The 21,822-nt window shown below is 47.4% G+C and overlaps 1 protein-coding gene across 3 annotated transcripts in view; it reads right to left on the reverse strand.

Moving 5' to 3' along the window:
- Nucleotides 1-21,822, reverse strand: part of WNK3 (WNK lysine deficient protein kinase 3) — a 794,746-nt gene that overhangs the window by 74,396 nt on the left and 698,528 nt on the right. For 2 of the 3 annotated variants that reach the window (XM_086940174.1, XM_086940175.1), the window contains exon 22: nt 13,490-13,588. The exons of the other annotated variant lie outside the window; for it this stretch is intronic. In XM_086940174.1, the coding sequence (XP_086796300.1) occupies nt 13,490-13,588 (99 nt within the window). The remainder of the gene's footprint in view (nt 1-13,489; nt 13,589-21,822) is intronic. 3 annotated transcript variants of the gene reach the window in all.

A 21,822-nucleotide genomic window follows, 5' to 3' on the forward strand; every position in this document is an offset into this window, starting at 1 on the left:
TGCTGCCTCAGGCTCTCAAGAGTGGGGCAGGTTGTTTGGCCCTGGCACAGATCCATCCTAGAGAGTCCTCTTGGGCCCAAGGGATCTGCGTGGTAAGGCCCAATTTCTTCAGGCTCAGTTCCCGTTGAGAATACTAAGTACTTTTCTTGAGAAGAGGGGCTCTGACTTGGGATCTGTTTAGAAGTTGGTCCCCCAGTCTTCTTCCCTTTCTCTTGGAGGGCTAGTCCAATCTGCCAAGATCCAGCTACTCTTATTTTCACTCGGAGCTCTGTACTATGGCTGGCTGTAACACAACCCCATCCTGAGAGACCAACCATGTTGGCATGGGTCCTCAGTTCGACTTCGGTCCAAGGAGAAGTCTCCAAGTCATTTCCAAGCAGACAATCTACAGGAACATCGGGGGACACAACCACCTCTTTCTGTCCAACTACTCCCCCCACAGTCCAAAGTGACCATAGCCATTGGATGGACTGTGGTGACATTGTTAGATTTGGTGACTGGATAGGACCTTCCAATCAGGTGCTGATCTGAGTAAACAAGCTGCTGCGTCACCGTTGGGACACTAACCCCAGTGTCCCTCAAGGCCTCTATCCTGGACCCATTAATCTTGGGAAACTGCCTGTATTTGTGCTTGTTAGCTGGCCAGGGAGCACAAACTAAGTCTATCTCTTCCTCAAAGACTAATGTTGCCTCAGTGGTGTTATTGATATGGTCAGGCCACACCCGGGATCCCATCTGGATGTTAGCAACTGCAGGTCCTGCAGGTGGACTAGAGGCATTTTTCTTAATTTTAGAGCTAATATCTCCAGTTTGGTGTCCTAGTGCTTTATAGTCATGACACCAAGCCTTGTTAGGATCCCAGTTCTTACCCTGGTACCCACCCTTAAACCGTGTAGAGACACTGGGTCCACCCTTCTGAGCAGGTTTTTGAGGGCCTGTAGAAGACTCAATTATTTTTAGGGTTACCCTCTTTCCCTTTGAAGGGCGTTTTGACCTCTTTCTTTTGATCTCCCCCACCAGAGTTAGTTTTGGTGACTCCCCCACCAGAGTTAGTTTTGGTGACTCGTCTTGACCTAGTGATCTGCCTTATCTAATTCTTGATGGAGAAAGAGGACCTAGGTCTAAAAGGAATTAGTGTAGTTTCTCATGGTGACAATTACTTAAAAGGTGCTCCTTCATAACTAAATTATAAAAGCCCTTCATAATCATGCACATTGTTGCCACTCAACCAACCTCCCAGTGTTTTCACAGAGTAATCTATGAAATCTACCCAGGATTGACCCTGGGTTTTCTTGGCCTCCTTGAACTTTATCTTATATTCCTCAGTGCTGAATCCAAAGCCCTCAATCAGGGGACCCTTCAAGAGGTCATAGGCTGCAGCATCTCTCCCATTGAGTGTCTGGAGTAAATCCCTGAACTTTCCTGAGAACATCTCCCACAGGACAGCACTCCACAGGTTCCCGTGGACCTCTCTACTAAGACAGGCTCTCTCAAAAGCAATGAACCACTTAGTGAGATCATCACCCTCAAAATATTTAGGGACAATCCCTTTGGGAATTTTTGAGTCTACAGAACCTGCCTCCATATTTATTATTTTACTGCCACCAGAGATGGGACCGAAGCCCATCTCATCTCAACTCTATTTTTCTATGGCCAGGAGTTTAGCTTCCAGAGTTCTTCTCCTGGTCAGTTTCTGAAGATCTAAATCTTCAGTTAGGGGCACTGCTGGGGGTCACTACTACCAGAAGTGTTGTTATCTGAGGAGGTAGTGACCGCGTCAACAGCCACCCCTTCTACCGCTGCACCGCCAATGTAGGAAGCTGGCTCTGTAGAAGATATTGCCACCAGGTGGTAATACCGTGCACAGAGACCAGGGTTCCCCAAAAGTGTACAGGGCTCAATGCAAAACCCAAAGTGCTCTATTAGTGGTAATGTGGGCGAGCAGCCTTAGGCCTAACAGAGGAGTGTAGGACATTTTTTGCACAACAGGGATCAATAATGGAAACCCAATTCAAGAAGGAGATTCAAACCAATTTAATAAAATTATACGTTGTACATCATTTTAAGACCCAGGTCTTCGTAATCAGGTAATTACGTTTTTAATAAAAAATACTTTTCACTTTGAAAAATGGACACTTGGAAACTTTTTCACACTGTCCAATACTAGCCTATGGGGGAAACAACATTGCGGTTAAACAGGTAAGCATGAAACTTACAATTTCAGTCTTCGGAGCCCAACGTCCGCAAGAGCAGGGGCCAGGTAGGTACTAAAACTGCACCACCAGTAGCACAGGGGCGGCCGGATGCAGAGGTCAAAATCTGCGATCGACCAGGCTGGAGCCTCACTGCTTGAAGGTAGGTAAATCAGTTGCAGCCTTCGGAGTCATCTTTTTGCAAGAAGAACAGTCTTCAACGTCATGGTCGGAGCTCAAGCACCAAACAGCACTCATGTGGATCAGTGATGGACATCATCTTGCCACATTCTCCGCACGCTTTAAATCAAGTTTTCTTCGAAGACATCCCGACAGAAGACAAAGAAACACTAGAAAAGTCACAAAGTAACAAACTTACTGTACAGCTACAGACGATCCGATGAAAACCGTTCGCGTTGACGCCGCCGAAAAAAGGGAACTGATGTCATCACGCCGGCGTGGGCCTATTATGGTGTCGGTGACGTCAGCGGAGTTGGCGCGCGATGCCGTGCCTCTATGACGTCGTCCATGTCGGCACGAAGCTACAAAAATAATTTCCGAATGTTGCTGACGCAAGGGGATATTCACAAGGTGAGGAATCCACTGGCAGATGTATCTATCAGAAATTATATATAGACACATATACACCTATAAGTCACTCCTATGGCAGGCCTTAACAATCCTGGAGGCAGAGTGCTTGGTTTTATGTGAGATGAGGCTCTAGCATGAGCTGAGCCTGTCTGCAGCTTTCGGAACCATGTCCTTACAGCTGTTCTATGATATAGCCATACCATATACACTTAAGTGCATTATCGTCCTCGCGGTTGAATGCTAACTTTGGTTTGGCTTTATCAAAACATGTTGTGTAAGGTGTCATACGCTTTGGAATACTACCCCCTCGCCAGTTCTGGCGACGGAGGTAGCATTCCACCCTTCTAGAGGGATAAGAAATGTTGTTCCTGTTAAACCCGGTTAAAGTTAACCAAAGCCTCAGCATCACAAAATGGATGCTGCTGCCACAGACACAAGTCTGACCTCCTGCTGCAGGGAGTCCTTCCAGCGAGGGAGGCTTGGACAATAGGTTTCTTGTCTTGGGAGGTGCTAGCACCACCCCAGACAGGCCATAGTGTATTGGGGCAGGGAGGGCTGAATGAAATGAGACACTGCCTGGGGCACACAAGGTGCTCCATGCATAGGTCAAGGAGTGACCACCCTGTGCAAACAGGCACCATCCAGCGATCTGCGGTTTGCTTTGTCGACGCTCCCGCCGGAGCCCGATCACAGAACCTGACAAGAACCAGACTTCCAGACTTCCTTGAGCCCGATCCACAGCCACAGCAAAGCTGATACCTGTGGAGGCGACGAGAGACGTGGGACCGGCCATCTTAAAAAATCTGCACTTTGCTACTTGTGCAGCTCCCGAGGCACCCTCGAAGCTATGCATTGGGAATTGAGAAGCCCCAGCCATGAGCACCTTCTGCACTGACGTACAGCCCTCCACACTCCACAAGTGCCGCGTGGGGCCTGCTAGTTTTTTTTGTGCTCGACGCGTCTGTCCGGTCACCTGCCGGTTGGCTAGTGGCCTCTGTGATGACGAACCTAGGAATCTACACTGCTGGCATGGTTGCTCCAGGCTGGCCCCTGCTTCCCTGAAAAGGAGAAGCCCATCAGACCTTGCTGGTCTGACCAAGAAGCCGTCTTCGATTCCTGCGTGGGTTGCCTTTGCCAAGGCTTGTTGACTCCAATCCGGAAGCCGACACCGCTGACAGCGAGATCCTTCATGGGACAGTCCGTGCCCAGCTCCTGGTCATCGTCGACACCTCCTGGTCCACGTGGCTGCAGAGACAAGCTTCACGATATCACCTGATTGCTTCACAACATCGCCTGGTTCCTTCCTGGTCACTGGCTAGTGACCCAGACTCTGTCCCCTCTGCTTTCAGGTACTCTTCATCCTTGATCCGCCCTTGTATCAAACCGGACACTTCTCTCCTGGTGGCCTGCAGCCTCTTTCTTCAAGTCTCCATAGGATTCAGCGACGAAACCCAACACAGTTTGACACCTATGCACCCGGCTCCTGTGGGTGAGGTAACGCGAGTACTCCGGTGCTCCTGTGGGTATGGACTATCCTAGTGTCCTAGTTTTCAGTAGCTTTCTCCTAGTCCATCCGGAAGTGTCCTAAAAGAACTAGTTTCCATTTCTTTCGTTCCCATTGTATCCCTATTGTAACTCGCGTGTGTGTTAAGACAGTGCATACGCCTCCAGTAGGCCTCCTACTTCCTATCCTTTGGTAGTACAGTGTAGCCCCAGCGATTCCCTGGGCCCTAGGCCTATCCTCTGTTCGGGACGTGGTTCTTGTACCACTATTTTAGTATATGGTTTTATGTGCCCCTAAGGCCCTACTGTATTTTGTGCAACTTATTGTATGATAATTGAGTATCTTGTTATGTGCTTGTGCCTCTGACCTCATAAAGAGTTCAGAGGGGTTGTGTTAGTAATAAATACATATATAATTTTTATATAACCTGTGTGGTGTCCTTTCATTTGGTATTAAAGGGGTTACATATGGTAAAACAGCTGGCTTCACATGCCCTCTTGAGGTTAGCCTAAGACTGCTTTGTCCATGCTACCACTAGGATAGCTGGTCTATAAGGTTGACTTTACAACCATCACCATAAGGGTTGTTTGGACTGATACAAGGTGCCCACTAGAATAGTGGACATCACATATCAGGCCAACTTCTCACATTGGTGGCAGCGGTGGGATAAGAGCTTGCTGTTTTACCAATTGTAATATTTGAGATATCATTTGAAAGATCACATTAGGTACCTATAGGTACATATAACAAGACTTATAATACTTAAGTTCTACTGAACTTAGTTGTTGTAGACCAAAGGGCCTAGCACACCCTGACTACAACTCCTAGAGAGGTTCTAGTAGGAAACACTTAGTGTAGGTTGGTGCACACACCACACCTCACTAGATCATGTCTACCAGAGCAGAGAATACCTTGTCTCTCCCTGTGGGAACTGACCCTCCAAGGGCAGCTTCTAGATATGATGCACTCAACTTCCATGAGCTGAGACACTTGTGTACCACAAGGAGGTTGAAACCGGGTTCTAACCCTACTCTTCAGACCTGATAGAACTCCTAGAAGGATTTGATGTTCAAAAGGCCTCTAACCCATGCCCTTCAGGTACTGCAGATGAGGGCATACCCTCCACAGATGATGTCCCTGACCCTGCTGTCATAGAAGATGATGAGGATCAGGTTGAGGAAGATTCTGAGGAAGAGGTAGACAGCCAGGCCCAAGTTAGGAGACTTAGCCAGGCTAACCTAAGCCTCTTTGGGGCTGAGAATGGGGCAGCCCCATTCAGGCCTACAAGTGGACTTAACCAGAGGTATAGGAGGGAAAGATCCTACTCTAGGGAATCTCTACACTCCAATGCTTCAAGGGGTTCTCAGAGGGGAATGACTTCTCCTCAGAGAAGAGAGCACCAGGCTAGGATTAGGGAAGTCAATCTCAGGATTGAGAGAGAGGAACTTGCCCTAGCCAAAGAGAAACTTGCTCTTGCAAGAGAGCAAAAGTTAAGTGGACTAGAGTCCACTGGTGGCAACAATATCCCGAAGGATAAAGATAGGTCCTATGATAATAGAAACCTAAGTAAGATTGTACCCCCTACACAGATGGGGATGACATCCACAAATGGATAAAACTGCTTTGGAGAGGGCCTGCAAAGTACAGCAGGTACCCCAATGTCAGTTGGCAGCAATCTTGTGGCTCTCCTTTTCAGAAAAAGGTAGAGATAAGCTCCTCACAGTTCGTGATGAGGATGCTAAAAACTACTCAGCCCTGAAGAGTGCTCTAATTGATGGGTTTGGCTTAACCACTGAGCAATATAGGTTGTTGTTCAGGGATACCCAGAAGACAGACTCAGGACTGGACTGATTTTGTAGATTGTGCTACTAAGGCTCTGGAGGGCTGGTTATTGGGCAGCACAGTACATGACTATACAGGATTGTATAATTTGATTATGAGGGAGCAGATCCTTAGTAATTGTCAAAACCAGCTTCTACACCAGCACCTGGTGGACTCAGATCTGACCTCTCCACACGAATTGGGTAAGAGGGCAGACGAATGGGTCAGAACCAGGATTAGGCCTAAAATTCAGGGTGGTGACCAGAAGAAAGATTTTACCAAGCCTCAAGAGAAGGGTGGGGATAAATCAAAAGACAAGTCCTCCACAGGGCCCCAAAACTCCAATGGTGGGGGTGGGTCCCAAAACACTTCCTCTAACCAAAAGAAGCCTTATTGCCATGTCTGTAAACAGCCTGGCCACTGGACGACTGGCAGCAGTTGCCCAAGGGCCAACAATAAGGAAAACATTCCCCCAAGTAATACTCCCAGACCTCCTGTTACTATTAGTAGTAATCCCCCAGGTGGTGGGAGTGCCCCCAAGAATTTGGTTGGGTTTACTTTGGGAACTCATGTGGACTCTGGCCTAACCAGGTCCCCTTCCATAGCTACTCTTGTCTGTAAAAATGGCATGGGGTTTGCCAACTTCACCGCTTGTCCCAACACTTTGGGCCAGTACAGACAGGAGACCCACATCAATGGCCAGAAAGTTGAAGCCTATAGAGACACAGGGGCTAGCATCACTATGGTGACTAACAGTCTAGTCCCCTCAGGACAACTTTTACCTGGGTTCACCTATCAGGTGATCAACATTGATGGAGAGCAGAAAGATCATCCCATGGCAGTAGTAAATCTCAGCTGGGGAGGTGTCACTGGCCCCAAGAGAGTGGCAGTGTCTACAAACTTGCCTGTACATTGTTTACTGGGAAATGATCTAGATATCTCTGCCTGGGCTGGGGTAGAACAAGAAACCCATTCCAAAATGGTAGGCCTTTCAAAAAAGGTTAGTGGGGCTGTGATGGCCACAGCCCCAGCTCAAGCAGAATTCCTTCCTAAAGAGGTTGGAAGGGCTGTGATGGTCACAGCCCAAGCTCAAGCAGACTTCCCTGAAAAGGTCGGCAGGGCTGTGATGGTCACAGCCCAAACTCAAAAAGATCTTAGTGTTGTGAAGCCTGAAACTATGGATCACTCCACCCAGAGAGTATTGGGGAGGAGGAAAAGACTCCCTCCCACCAGACATTAGGCGAGAGTCAGCCTCCTCAGGGAACTGACCCTACCCCTTGTGAAGGAACTGCCCCAGAGGTAGTCAGGCCTAGTCTGGCAGAGCCCCTGGTGTCAGTGGACCCTTCCCATGTGGAACCCAGTCTGAAGCAGGTAACCTGCCCCTCTATACCCTGCCTCAGTCAGCCCAGGGCTGTGGTTGTCAGGGGGGGCAGTGGACCCCAAAGGGCCCCCTGTCCACAGGAACACCCCCATCAGCAGATTAGGGGCACCAAAGCTAGCATCCCTAGCAAGGTGAACATTTCAAAAACTGCTGAGGGATCTCCCTTACACCTAGTTAGGAACCTCCCCCAGATGGACACTGTTGGGCACAGCCAAATATGGGACCTGATGGCCCCAGGCCTGTCCTGTCCCTCCAGTAAGCCAACAAAAGGGACCCAGCCTCCAGCTGTAGATAGACAGAGGTTGACCCTGAGAGCACACTGCAACTCAGTCCTGGAAAGAAAGGCATGCATGGTGGAAGATGAATGGACGAAGCTGAGCCCTACATTAGAGGAGCCTCACTTCAGTACTCCAGCTCAACACCAGCCTTTTACTGTGCCAAAACACACTACAGGTAGAGATTTCCTATGGTGGAGACCCTATGATATCCTTAGGGTAAGGGATTGCTTAGTGGACCATGAGACAGGGGGTAACTATGCTAGTGCAGGTACTTCCTTATATGGCCACTTAGGCAATATAGGCTTACCTGGTCAAGGATAGCCTTATCTCCTTTCGTTTTGGGGAGGGGTGGGGGTTGTGTAAGAAGGTGGATACCTGACTATGGTTACCCCAGATTTTTTGCCTAGTGTTTAGCTGGTTTTCGACTTAGTTGGCCTTGGATCCTGCTAATCAGGGCCCCAGGCAATATGCTCTCACTGTAAAATGGAATCCATGTACTTTAGGTACATCTCCAATTGGATATTGGGTCACCTTATGAGCCCCTGTATAGTGTACCTTAGGTACCCAGGGCATATGTGCATCCAAGGCCTACCAGGGGCTGCAGCATGTATTATGCCACCCCTGGCTGGCCATTCACATTGACACAACTGGCGGATCACTCAGCTGGGGCAAGGTCGTGTAGTCACCCCTTGCTTAGGTATAGTATACCTATATCTAACATTATATATAGACACATATACACCTATAAGTCACTCCTATGGCAGGCCTTAACAATCCTGGAGGCAGAGTGCTTGGTTTTATGTGAGATGAGGCTCTGCATGAGCTGAGCCTGTCTGAAGCTTTCGGAACCATGTCCTTATAGCTTAACTATGATATAGCAATGCCATATACTCTAAGTGCATTATCATCCTCGCGGTTGATTGCTAACTTTGGTTTGGCTTTATCAAAACATGACGTGCAAGGTGTCATACGCTTTGGAATACTACCCCCTCTCCAGTTCTGGCGACGGGGGTAGCATTCCACCCTTCTAGAGGGAGAAGACATGTTGTTCCTGTTAAACCCGGTTAAAGTTAATCAAAGTCTGCGGTTTGCTTTGTCGACGCTCCCACTGGAGCCCGAACACAGAGCCTGACAAGAACCAGACTTCCAGACTTCCTTGAGCCCGATCCACAGCCACAGCAAAGCTGAGACCCGTGGAGGCGACGAGAGACCGGCCATCTTGAAAAACCTGCACTTTGCTACTTGTGCAGCTCCCGAGGCACCCTCGAAGCTGTGCATTGGGGATTGAGAAGCCCCAGCCCCGAGCACCTTCTGTACCGACGCACAGCCCTCCACAAGTGCCGCGTGGGGCCTGCTAGTATTTTTGCGCTCGACGTGTTTGTCCGGTCACCTGCCCGTTGGCTAGTGGCCTCTGTGATGACAAACCTACCAATCTACACGGCTGGCCTGATTGCTCCAGGCTGGCCCCTGCTTCCCTGAAAAGGAGAAGCCCATCAGACCTTGCTGGTCTGACCAAGAAGCCATCTTCGATTCCTGCGTGGGTTGCCTTTGCCAAGGCTTGTTGACTCCAATCCGGAAGTCGACACCGCCGACAGCGAGATCCTTTGTGGGACAGTCCTTGGCCAGCTCCTGGTTGTCGTCGACACCTCCTGGTCCACGTGGCTGCAGAGACAAGCTTCACGACATCACCGATTGCTTCACGACATCGCCTGGTTCCTTCCTAGTTCCTTCATTGTCACTGGCTAGTGACCCAGACTCTGTCCCCTCTGCTTTCAGGTACTCTTCATCCTCGATCAGACCTTGGATCCAACCGGACACTTCTCTCCTGGTCGCCTGCAGCATCTTTCTCCAAGGCTCCATAGGATTCAGCGACGAAACCCGACACAATTTGACACCTATGCACCCGGCTCCTGTGGGTGAGGTAACACGAGTACTCCGGTGCTCCTGTGGGTATTGACTATCATAGTGTCCTAGTTTTCAGTAGCTTTCTCCTAGTCCATCCGGAAATGTCCTAAAAGAACTAGTTTTCAATTCTTTCGTTCCCATTGTATCCCTATGGTAACTCGCGTGTGTGTTAAGACACTGCACGCGCCTCCCGTGGGCCTCCTGCTTCCTATCCTTTGTTCGTGACGTGGTTCTTATACCACTATTTTAGTGTATGGTTTTATGTGCCCGTAGGGCCCTACTGTATATTGTGCAAGTTATTGTGTAAGAATGGAGTATCTTGTTATGTGCTTGTGCCTCTGACCTCAAAGAGTTCAGAGAGGTTGTGTTAGTAATAAATACATATATATTTTATATATAACCTGTGTGTTGTCCTTTCATTTGGTATTAAAGGGGTTATATATGGTAAAACAGCTGGCTTCACATGCTCTCTGAAGTTTTAGCCTAAGACTGCTTTGTCCATGCTACCACTAGGATAGCTGGTCTATAAGGTTGACTTTAAAACCATCACCATAAGGGTTGTTTGGACTGATACAGGGTGCCCACTAGAATAGTGGACATCACATATCAGGCCAACTTCTCACAGCGGGGACTGAAGTTTCTGTTTATTTATTTATTTATTTATTATAAAGTTTTGTATAGCGCGAACAAGACCCGTGGGTATCAGAGCGCTTAACATGAGAGAGAAAAAGTGTAAACATATATATAAACATTTAGCGAGCAACCGCTGTGAGGTAGATGATATATATATTCGTAACACCTGTGGACGTTAGCGTACATAAATATGCTATGACAAAATTACTAACAAAGGCATGTATATATAACAGATATGACAAGATTACTAACAAAAGCATGTATATATAACAGATATGAGGTAGCTCGGTATATGTTCGTGCAAGATGCTGTTCTCCAGTTCACTCAAAGTAGCCATTACTAATGGCCTTTCGGTTGTTCTCATATCATAGGATACGTATTCCATTATAGAATTACCTATGTCTCCCTTTCTAATGGCGTACAAATCAGTACTGGGCAGAAGTAAATCCGAACCAAGAACAGTGTACTAAGTAATGTATCTATTCATCAGCAGGCTCTTCACTTCACGCTTGAATGTTACCAGATTCTGGATCTTCCTGATGTTTGGAGGGAGTGAGTTCCAGATTCTGGGGGCAGCTCCCGAGAACGCTCTGTCATAGGTTTTTTTCTTTCGGAAGAAGGCTGGCCGTAGAAGCAACTCCTTAGCACTCCTAGCTGGTCTGTTGCCACCGGACAACTGAATTTTCTTGGCTAGATATCTTGGGGTGTTCTCGTGTAATGCTTTGTGTGTGATGCATGCTATCTTCATTTGGATTCTTGCTTCATACGGTAGCCAGTTCAATACTTTCAGGTGCTGGGATATATGATCATATTTCCTGGTTCCGGTGATAAGTCTTGCCGCAGCGTTAAGGCAGGCTTTCAATGGTGCTGTGGACGTTTTTGGTAATCCAGCCAAGGTAGTGCAACCATATTCAATCCTCGAGATAACTAAGGATTGGATTGCCACTTTGAGGTCAGACTCTGTGATGTATGGTTTCAATTTTCTTAAGTAGTTCAAGTGAAAGCGGGCACTTTTCGCCATTGAATTAATATGGGCTTTCATGTCTAGATTCTCGTCTAGGGTGATTCCTAGAGATTTAGCTGAGTTGACAAGGGTTGGGGTGCAGTTTAGCGCAGTCACGACTTTCGTCCAATCCTTTATTTCTGTATGGCTCCTTGGTGGGGAAATTAGTAAGAACTCTGTTTTATGTGCATTCAGCTTCAGGTGGTTTGTGGTTAACCATTGAAGTGCCATTTTTAGTGTCTCATTCATTAATTCCAAATCTTTTAGGGATGCGATCTTTAAGTATATTTGCGTGTCGTCAGCATACATGTGATAAGATATTTGAGATTTTTGGAGAATTTCTGTGAGTGGTTCAACGTATAGGTTAAACAGATCAGGGGATAATGTCGAACCTTGCGGGACTCCAATTGAGATAGGGCACGGAGGTGAAGTTGATTGGTTAACCAGGAAGCGTTGCGTTCTGTTCTGTAAAAAGGACTCAAACCAGTTCAGCACAATTCCCGATAGTCCCATCCTGTCCCATAGCCTGGCCAGTAATGCCTCATGATTTACCGTATCAAATGCCGATGACAGGTCTAGGAGAATCAGTAAGCATGCTTGATTTTGGTCAAGGGCCTGCAGCGCGTCATCAATAATATGGAGAATCGCTGTTTCCGTGCTGTGCCCTGCTCTGAATCCCGATTGACATTCGTCTAGCAAGGAGAATTTGGTGATGTGTTGGCTCAGTTGGTTCTGCACACATTTCTCAGTCAGCTTGGCCAGTAGAGGGATGTTGGTCACTGGGCGAAAGTTATTTGGATCTGATGCATCCGCTGTGGGTTTTTTGATCATGGGAACGACTTGACCTGTTTTTAGGCAGTCGGGAAGGATCCCTTGTGAAAGTGACGCATTTATTATTTCGGTCCATATTGGAATCAGGATGTGATTAATTTCTTTTACGCATTTTGCAGGCAGAGGGTCTTGGTAGTGGTTGTTAGGTTTGATTCCTGCGAGCGTCTTAGCAATCGTGTGTTGGTCATATAGTTCGAATGATTCCCAGCTCGCCTTGTTTTTTGCGATGGTGCAATTCGTTGTGCAATCCGTTGTAGAGTCAGCATCATTAGTAAACGGGGGTTCGTTGGGAAGGTTCGACGCCGAGTTTCTAAACTCTACTTCGAGTGTTTTGGCCTTTTCACTTCGCTTCCTCACACATTAGGGGTGGGTTTGGCAGACGTGGGGACACCACGTCTTTTTTCACTTACACACCAGTCTTCACACCCATAGCAAGGGTGTGAACCAGGGGCTGCCATCTGATGCTAGCAGGAGAGGCTGTGGGTCGCATTACAAAGACTTCAGACCTTTGATGCTTCCCACTTCCGAACACTGGCCAATCCTGGGGAAGGAGGCTTGACACCTCTGTCAATGATGTGCATTGGTTCTGGTCCCAGAGATCAGGGGCTCTCTACATAGGGGTCCAGAAACATGTCTGATGGTGGCTGGCTGCCTACAGCTGATCAGAGACCACACCAGGGTTGGTAGCAATTCAGGAGGCACCTCTGCAGTGCCCTCCGAGTACATGGTATAATAAATCTCACAATGGCATCGGTGTGGATTAATTAAAAGGAGTCGTTTGGTACCAAACACTACTATATTCAGTAACGCCATCATGGTGCTGTGGAACTAGAGTTGTCGAGTGTCCATCCCTTGTACCGTCTATGGCTTCACTGGCACTTGCAATATTGGGAAATGGAGCCCAATATTGTAGGGGCCCATCTGCTCAGGCACATATGTCCTCACTCGGAGTATGGACTTGCATGAGGCAGACTTACCGATTGCGGGTTTGTTTTAGGGAAGAAGCACTAGCACAGGAGACCTGGTTGGCAGGGACCCTGTGCACTACATCTGAAACCACAACAGAACCAGGCAAAAAGTATGGGGCTAGCCATGCAAAAGAGGCGCTGTCTCACAAATCCACGTTGGGAATCATATTAAAGATTACTTGAAAACTGTTACCAGCTACTACAGTTTCACAGTTTATTAATTTTCTTGGATAGAAGTGTTACCCTCAGTGGAACACACAGAACATGACCCCCTCTTTTTCTAACAATTCAAGGGCAGTTCCAACCTCCTGGCCAGTTAAAACCTTTAGCTACTGCAATTAAAATGCGCGCACATCTCTGGTGCGCACTGTTAAATGTGTACCTTGCAAATTCCCATGTGAGCTGCTCTGGTGCAGAAGGTGTGCCTGAAGACTCAGCTGGTAGTCGATGGCGGACTCGGCAGTTGTGGCACAACAGCATTCTACGGAGATAAGCAGAGAAAGGTTCAACGTTGCTTACCATAGTAACTTCTGATACGGAACCTCAGGCACTTGGTCATTTTATGCAAATACAAAAAAGTCATTGCTCTACGTTTTACCCCTGGTTTAATTGACCCTGCAACTGGTCTGGTCATTGCCATTATCAGAACTGGGGCTTTCTTGGCATTTTAATGGAGTCCAGCAACAATCAGAGATATTATTTCTTGCTGCTGGGGTCCCAATACTGGCATGTATATGGTTTTTTGATAGCACAAACCTAGCCAAAATGGTAAAAGTGTAGCGCTGTGCATGACCAAAGACAAGAATGATAGAGGAAGCTGGGTTATGGATGGTTCATGGATTGCGACAGAGGGTTCTTCAACAAGGCGAGTCTTCAACTCTTTCCTAAGATGAAACAGCTTCAGGGCGGTCCTGATGGGCACGGGATGTTGTTCAAGCTCCTGGGTCTCGTTTTTTGTCTTTTTGACACTTCTTAGTCAGTCGTCAGATGGGGCCTTGGTGTTTCGAGAACCACCAGATAGTGAGGTATAGGGGGTGCTGCTCATGATGGTTCTGTAAATAATACAGGTGGTTTTTAAAATAGGGCTGGCCAGCAAAGGAAGCCAATGGAGTTCCATCAGGATGTGGGTGATGTGATCATATTTCTTCAGGGCCTGGATGAGACATGCTGCAGTGCACTCGAAATACGGGGCCAAATACTCCTAATAAACCCTTGACTCTAAGGGTAAGAGGGACAAACCTTCAGACAAAATACAGTTTCATGAGTAGAATACATCTCCTCCCCCTCTGGTGGCCAAAGTCGGTCAAACAGGGAGGCTGAACCCTTGGAATGTTGGATGCCTTTCCAACCTAGTGCAGCATTCTTTCTGCTCTGGGGTCCTACTTTTGGAGGCTCACTGCCCTGCGGTCCTTCTTGAGACCAGATTAGTCTGGGTTCGATGGATGTGTAAAGGAACTGGCTGCACAGCTATTTCAGAGTGTGATGTGGCTCACATGAAGAAGAGGGGGGAAAGTTTGTTTTGCTGTGGTAGGGAAAACCCAAATGCGTCAAAGGGGTGATCTGGCTATCTCATCTACTCCACAGGCACAGCTAAGTTCAGGGATGGGTTATCCATGGGAGATGTGTGCATTAGCATGTTCAAAAAGGCAAAACCAGCGTGGCTCAGTTTTCTTATGCAACACATGTGAAGTCCACGGAACATCAGAACCCAGCAGCCCATTTACACAGTAAACATCCCTTTGGAAACACATTGAACACATGCACCATTCACACATTCTGACATGCTGAAGGCAAAGGACACCAGTTAGGTGAGGGCCACGTTATGCAGCAGAGTTGCTTAAATTACGCAGCAAGAAGAGGACATTTATGCGGCATAAGGTACCACATTTTGTAATAGTTTTACTTCATTATTTGTCATTTTTAAACTTGGTAACTCTGTCTGGGCATTGGTTACATCTCATTAGTACCAGTTTAACAATCAACTATTGCAATGAGCAATAGAAAGATGACCAGTCCAGTTTTTCAAAGCCTTCCACTGTGTGTCAACACCCGTCGCTGCATTTTTACTAGCTTTTGAATTTTTTTGTTAAAATTAGCGGATTATGTGACTGATGATGGATTGTGTGGCAAATTAGCGGTGGTATGATTAAAGATATTGCCGACTTGCACATTTGCACATTGCTTTTTGCACTGAACCTGCAGATATTTTAAATTGACCAAAGGATTTTAATAATTGTGTGTAATTGTGTGATATTTTTAGCCTTTCTTAAATACACGTGTTACCTCATAGCCGCCTCACTGATGCCCGTTGCTCTGCTCGCCGGCTCCCCGTTCCACCACGGGTTCGTCCCGCTTGAAGTGGAGGGAGTGAAGGGGGGCAGTGACAGGTCAGAGGTCGGAGGGCGGGAACTACCCTGTTGAAGCACTACTTAGTGCTGAGCTTCACAAGGGACTCGCTGGATCAGTCGCACTGTAGGGCTTAGCAGTGGTATGATTAAAGATATTGCTGACTTGCACATTGCTTATTGCACTGAACCTGCAGATATTTTAAATTGACCGAAGCATTTTAATAATTGTGTGATATTTTTAGCCTTTCTTAAATACACGTGTTACCTCATAGCCGCCTCACTGATGCCCTTTGCTCTGCTCGCCGGCTCCCCGTTCCACCACGGGTTCGTCCCGCTTGACGTGGAGGGAGTGAAGGCGGGGCAGTGACGGGTCAGGGGTCGGAGGGTGGGAACTACCCTGTCGAAGCACTACTTTAGACGGTCATGTGCTCGTCGTGCAGCGGGCGCGCCGGCGGTGCGCCGAAGGCGAGCCAAAGACGGGCCCGTCTGCGCCCAGACGGGACCAGGGGCCACCCCCCCTGCTCAAAATCCTACAGCTCCCAGCTATTCGAGGACACCCTGCTAGCACTTAGGGTAAGATGCAACGATAACTGTAGGACACTGCTCCCAGAGATTCCCACTAGATGCTGTGAGAAATGCAAATTCTCCTTTTCGCACTCCCAATTGGGAATCACTGGTGAATCTGGAGCTGTCACACTTTCTTATCTAAATAAGCCCAGTAAGCAAGACACTCAATTCACCTTCCTTAGAACCAATTTTAGATCACTCCCCAAACACAAAAACAATATTTTTAATCTTTTAACTGACCAGAAGGCAGATGCGCTATTTCTCAAGGAGACTTGGTTAACCGATAGTTCCGGACCAGACATAGCCCTAGCCCTCCCTCCCAATTACTCTATCGTTAGAAAAGATCGTGCGAACCAAGGAGGTGGTGGCATCTGTATTATTTTTAAAAACTTGTTTCAATGTAAATGGACAGATACTAAGTTGGGCAACTGCGAAGCAGGACTTTTTAAACTTACATTAACTTCCCAAATCACACTCTCAGGACTCCTGATACATCGCCCCCCAGGGGCAGCAGGGGAATGGGCGGCTGCCCTATCTGAATTTATAGCACCTCTCCTGTTGGAGGCCTCCATGTTTACCATTTTAGGAGATCTAAACCTACATTTAGAAGACCTTAACTGCCCTATGATTGCTAACTTTCTCTCAGATCTTGAGGCACTAAATATCCATCTGTGGAACTCTGGCGCCTCTCATCAAGCCGGCCACTTACTTGATCCTATATTTGCTAACTCTGATCGTATTAAATGGGAGTCTACACTACCAATTGTATGGTCGGACCATTTTCTCAGCAAATTTATCATCTGGGCTCCCGCTCAGAGAAACCTTAAGAAATCAGAGGTGTGGCTCAGAAAATGGCAAAAAGTCCACATAAAGGATCTCGATGAACAATTAATCAGATCCAGCCCAGGTTTTGATATAGATAAAATCACAACTGAGGACCATAATAGAATTAATAGCTGGCTATCGGATGCTGCTCTGACTGTCATCCCCCCGACCTTAAGTAAACAAAAATCATGCAATCCCCCTGTTCCCTGGTTTACGGATAAACTAAAAGAAGAAAAAAGCCTGTGCAAGAAACTAGAAAGACAATGGAGAAGAGATTACAACTCTGCTAATAAAGAAAAGTACAAGCTAGCACTTAATGTATACCATTTATCCTGTAAAATCGCCAGGGGAAATTTTACTAAAAATACTATCTTAGGAGCTCAAAATCATTCAGGGACTCTCTTTAAGGTCCTCAAGAATCTAGCTGGGGCAACAGCCCTACCTGAACCTCCTATCTTATCACCCACCCAATGCAACTGTATTGCGAATTTCTTTCACGAGAAAATAGCCACTATATACGCTAACTCTACATCTAACGATGATGGTATCGATATCAGCCCCACTGTGCCCATCATCGGTGATGAACAGGAGCTCCCATGAAGCAAGAAATTAGGACATGGCAACCAATAGATACTCTTGCCTTCAGTACTGCATTAAGTAGCATAAAATCAGGCTCACCCCTAGACCCTTTACCTGCGCATGTCCTCAATTAGACCCTCCTATTCCTGAGGTACTCAGAGCACTGTTAAATGCCTCCCTGAAGGAAGCTGTAATACCAAACGACTGGAAGCATGCCATGGTAGTTCCCCTGCTAAAAAAGGCTAACAGCGACCCTGAAGTGTTTTCCAACTTTCGCCCTGTATCTCTGCTGCCGATCCTGTCTAAGATTTTAGAAAAACATGTCAATAAGCAGCTGGCAGGCTTTGTCAATGACAACAATCTTCTGAATTATTCACAATCCGGCTTCAGGAAAGGCCACTCCACTGAGTCCACCCTACTTGGGGTCACTGAGGTCATACGCCAAGAACTTGACACTGGAGGCACGGCGGCACTCATTCTTTTAGATTTGAGTGCCGCATTCGACACCATCTGTCATATAACCCTCATCAAGTCCCTGAAGGATATTGGAATCAGAGGTAAAGTATTGAAATGGTTGGAGCAATTTCTCCTGCATCGAACATATCAGGTCTTCTCCAAAAGTAATCTCTCAGAAGTATATGAGTCCCCTTATGGAGTGCCCCAGGGCTCTATTTTGAGCCCCCTCCTTTTTAATGTGTATGTCACTCCCCTAGCCAAAATTGCTGAAGATATGGGCATTACCATTTATTCTTATGCGGATGACACACAACTGGTGTTCTCCCTCACATCTACAGAAAAATCTGACATCTCTCCCCTTCGATCTGGACTACTTAGAATGGCCAACTGGCTCCATTCTAAAAAATTAAAGTTGAACAGGGATAAAACAGAGTTACTTATTATTGGCAACCAAAAGAATCTCTGGGGCCCGACTCACTGGCCTGCTGAAATGGGCGCTACCCCGACTGCGGTACACTCCGCACGCAATCTAGGGGTAATAATTGACGATAAGCTGTCTATGCGTATGCACACAGCCAAAACTGCCTCCACATGCTTTCTGATCCTCAAATGGTTGAGAAAAATACTGTGGCAATTGCCAGGTGGAGCACCGAGGACGGTCCTACAGGCCTTAATTACGTCAAGATTAGAATTTGGTAAAGTCCTATTCTTAGGAGTTACGAATAGCACTCTGAATCGACTTCAAGTCGTTCAGAACTCTGCGGCCAGAATGCTCCTCAATCTCCCAGGTCGCACGAGTATGACAGAACATCTTAAAAAACTGCACTGGCTGAGAGTGGCAAGTAGAGTAAAGTTCAAGGTACTTTGCTATATGTATAAGATCAGCCCCGGAGTACCTATGTAAGATGGTACAGAAATACCTACCCTTGCGTAACTTACGCTCAATGAACCAGGCGAAATTCATCGTTCCTAGGGTAAAAAGAGCTCGAATGGGCGGTTGTTCCTTTGCCTATATGGCACCCGTACTGTGGAATTCACTCCCCCTTCAACTACGGCTAGAACCCTGTTATCTACGCTTTCGCAAGGGAGGGAAATCATGGCTGTTCGATCAATAATTGTCCCCTGCTTTCTTGTCAGTAATACAGATCCAGGGCGCCGGGAAACCCTCAGGGTAGCTGTTGCGCCATACAAATGCAATAAATAAATAAAAATAAATAAATCTAGCATTATGCGAAAATCGACGCGGCCGCACAAGCGCATAATTCCAGTGGTCCAGTCACATAAGAGGGGGGCGGGTGCAGGTGGCCAGTCAAGCCCAGCTCTGGGGACAGCCTTGGATTGGCAAGGCGGGCAATCGGGCATCGGCCGATGGGCCTCTTGCTCAAGCCAGTTGGAGGGCCGTTTTTTTCCCACCATCAAGGACTTCACCTCTAGTGCAGAGCGTGAAAAGCTCTTGTTGAAGCCTTAAACACGACCCCATGCACGTGAAGTCAGGCCAGCGGCCTAGCGTCAGAGGCAGAATGACAATGAGCTACCCTCCGACTGCCACAGCATGAGGTGTGCCTGCCTCCCTCCAGGTGTGACAGAGGCCTCAAGGAGGTGCTGATGGGAAGCCAATAGCACCTACTTTTTTAGGGGCCTGCAGCAGGGGAGTGGACTGGAGCAGCAGGTGAAATGAAATGAAATGAAATGAAACGTAGACTTGTAAAGCGAGATTGCTGCCCTGAGGCATCCAAGCGCTAAATAGAGAGTGGAGCCACTTGTCAGAGGCGGTCAGCTAGGGGGTCAGTTATGAGCGTTAAAAAAGAAGGTCTTTAATTGCTTACGGAAGGAAGGCAGATCAGGGTTGGACCTAAGTTGGAGGGGAAGGGAGTTCCACAGTTTGGCGGCATTATAAGAAAACATCCTGCCACCAGCTCTTGTTCTCTTGATTCTGGGAACTGTGGCTAAGAAGGCCTGGCTAGAGAGAAGGTGTTTTCTGGGGTGGTAGTGTGTGATTAGTTGGCGGCTAATTGCCGGTCCTTTTTGCCAGAAGGCTTGGTGGGATATGCACATTGCCTTAGAGGCAACTCTTTGCCGGACCGGGAGCCAATGCAGGCTACTCAGCCCAGGTTTGACTGACAGTCTGCGTGGCAACTGGAGCAATGTGCAAGCCGTGCAGTTTTGGACAATCTGCAACTTGCGCAGTATGTAGTCGGGTGCACCGAGATACAGGATGTTGCTGAAGTCCACCGAGACTGGATCAGGCCTTGGACTGCAACTTGCTTGGCCTCCATAGGCTTTTTATGTTGTCCTTGGGTACTGGGGGAGTGCCTAGGCATGGAGGCCAGAGGGAGTCAAAATGCATTGGAGCAGGGGGGCCCAGGAGCATCAGCTCAGTTTTATCCCAGTTGAGCTTAAGGGAGGATGTCGTCATCCAACTTTTTACTTTCTCCAAACACTTCATTAACCCCATTTGTGCTGATTGGCTGTCCTCCTGCGCCAGGGAGACCACTAGCTGGGTGTCGTCCGCGTATGAAATGATCTTAATACCAAACGGGCGGAATACCTCAACCAATGGTCTCATATAGATGTTAAATAACGCAGGGCTTAAGGAGGAGCCCTGCGGTACCCCGCAGCTCAGAGGTTTTCTGGAGGAGACCGTATCGCCCTCAAAGATCTGAAAAGACCTGTTGCTCAGAAAGGCTTTGAGCCAGAGTATTGCCCCACCAGAGATTCCAACATCGGAGAGGCGGCGCAGCAGCATATCGTGACTAACCGTGTCAAATGCTGCGCTCAAATCGAGGAGGACCACTGCCACTGTTCCCCCTCGATCTAAAATCCTTCTGGTTTCCTCTGTGACTGCTAATAAAGCAGTGTCCGTCCCATGTCTAGGTCGAAAGCCCGTTTGGGTGGCATCCAGCAACTGGTTATTCTCGAGAAACATCAGATGTATATTAATGTGCTTCTCAAGAATTTTGCTCACCCAGGGAAGCAGGGAGATGGGGCGGTAGCTGCTAAAGTCGCCAGGGTCCAGAGTCGGTTTCTTCAGTATAGCACGTACCATAGCCTGCTTCCAGGGGGATGGGACAATGCAGGAGGTGATAGAGGCATTGAGGAGGTTCATGATAGTAAGGAGGACGGCCTGAATTACCGAGATCATTACCTCTGGTGGAGCTGGAGCGCATGGTGACCCTGATTTCACTTGCCGAGCTAGAGATTCCAGGGATTCTTGTTCCAACAACGGAAAGTATTCCTAAGTTGCAGGGGGTTGCGGGGAAGCTTCCACCGGACTTGACCACGCCTGAGCAGCGGGGTCAAGATCCATGGCAGGAAAGGAGGAGTAGATTTGGTGAACTTTTTGATGAAAGAATTCTGCCAAGTCATTACAGTGGGCTATTGTTTTACACGGAAGCGTAGAGGGTAGAGGAGGTTTAGTGAGGCTTTTTACTATATGAAAGATTTCTTTAGGTTTAGATTTTGCCCGTATGATTTGTGTAGCGAAATTGGTTGATTGGTCAATTTTTACCTCCTCTTTGTAAGCTCTAATCACCTCTCTATATTGGATTTATCGTCCAAGGAGTAATGGGGGTAGGTTAGTGAACGCCTCTGTTTATTTTTGTCCTCCTCTACTCCATGCAAGCTCTGAAGATAAATCTCCCTCGTCTGCCAGATAACAATTGCTAGTTTAAACAAAAAACGGTTCTGTTGGGTCGGACCAATTACTTGTGAAAACATTCAATTAATGAGAACAGAAACAAGAACTCTCTGATACAAGTCCAACAATTTGAGGAATAAATCAATGGACACTCAAGAGCTTTAAATCGTGTATTCGATCAATTGTATTAAAGGCTTTCAAACATTTGGTATCTGAATTGTATTCATTCTTAGATAACATTCAATGCTTGTAGTGACTGTCAAATAAAGGTGACTTTCGGTGAAAGTGCTCAGTGCATAGCAA

Source organism: Lissotriton vulgaris, chromosome 10, assembly GCF_964263255.1.
Source record: "Lissotriton vulgaris chromosome 10, aLisVul1.2, whole genome shotgun sequence".
In the NCBI taxonomy this organism is placed as follows: domain Eukaryota; kingdom Metazoa; phylum Chordata; class Amphibia; order Caudata; family Salamandridae; genus Lissotriton; species Lissotriton vulgaris.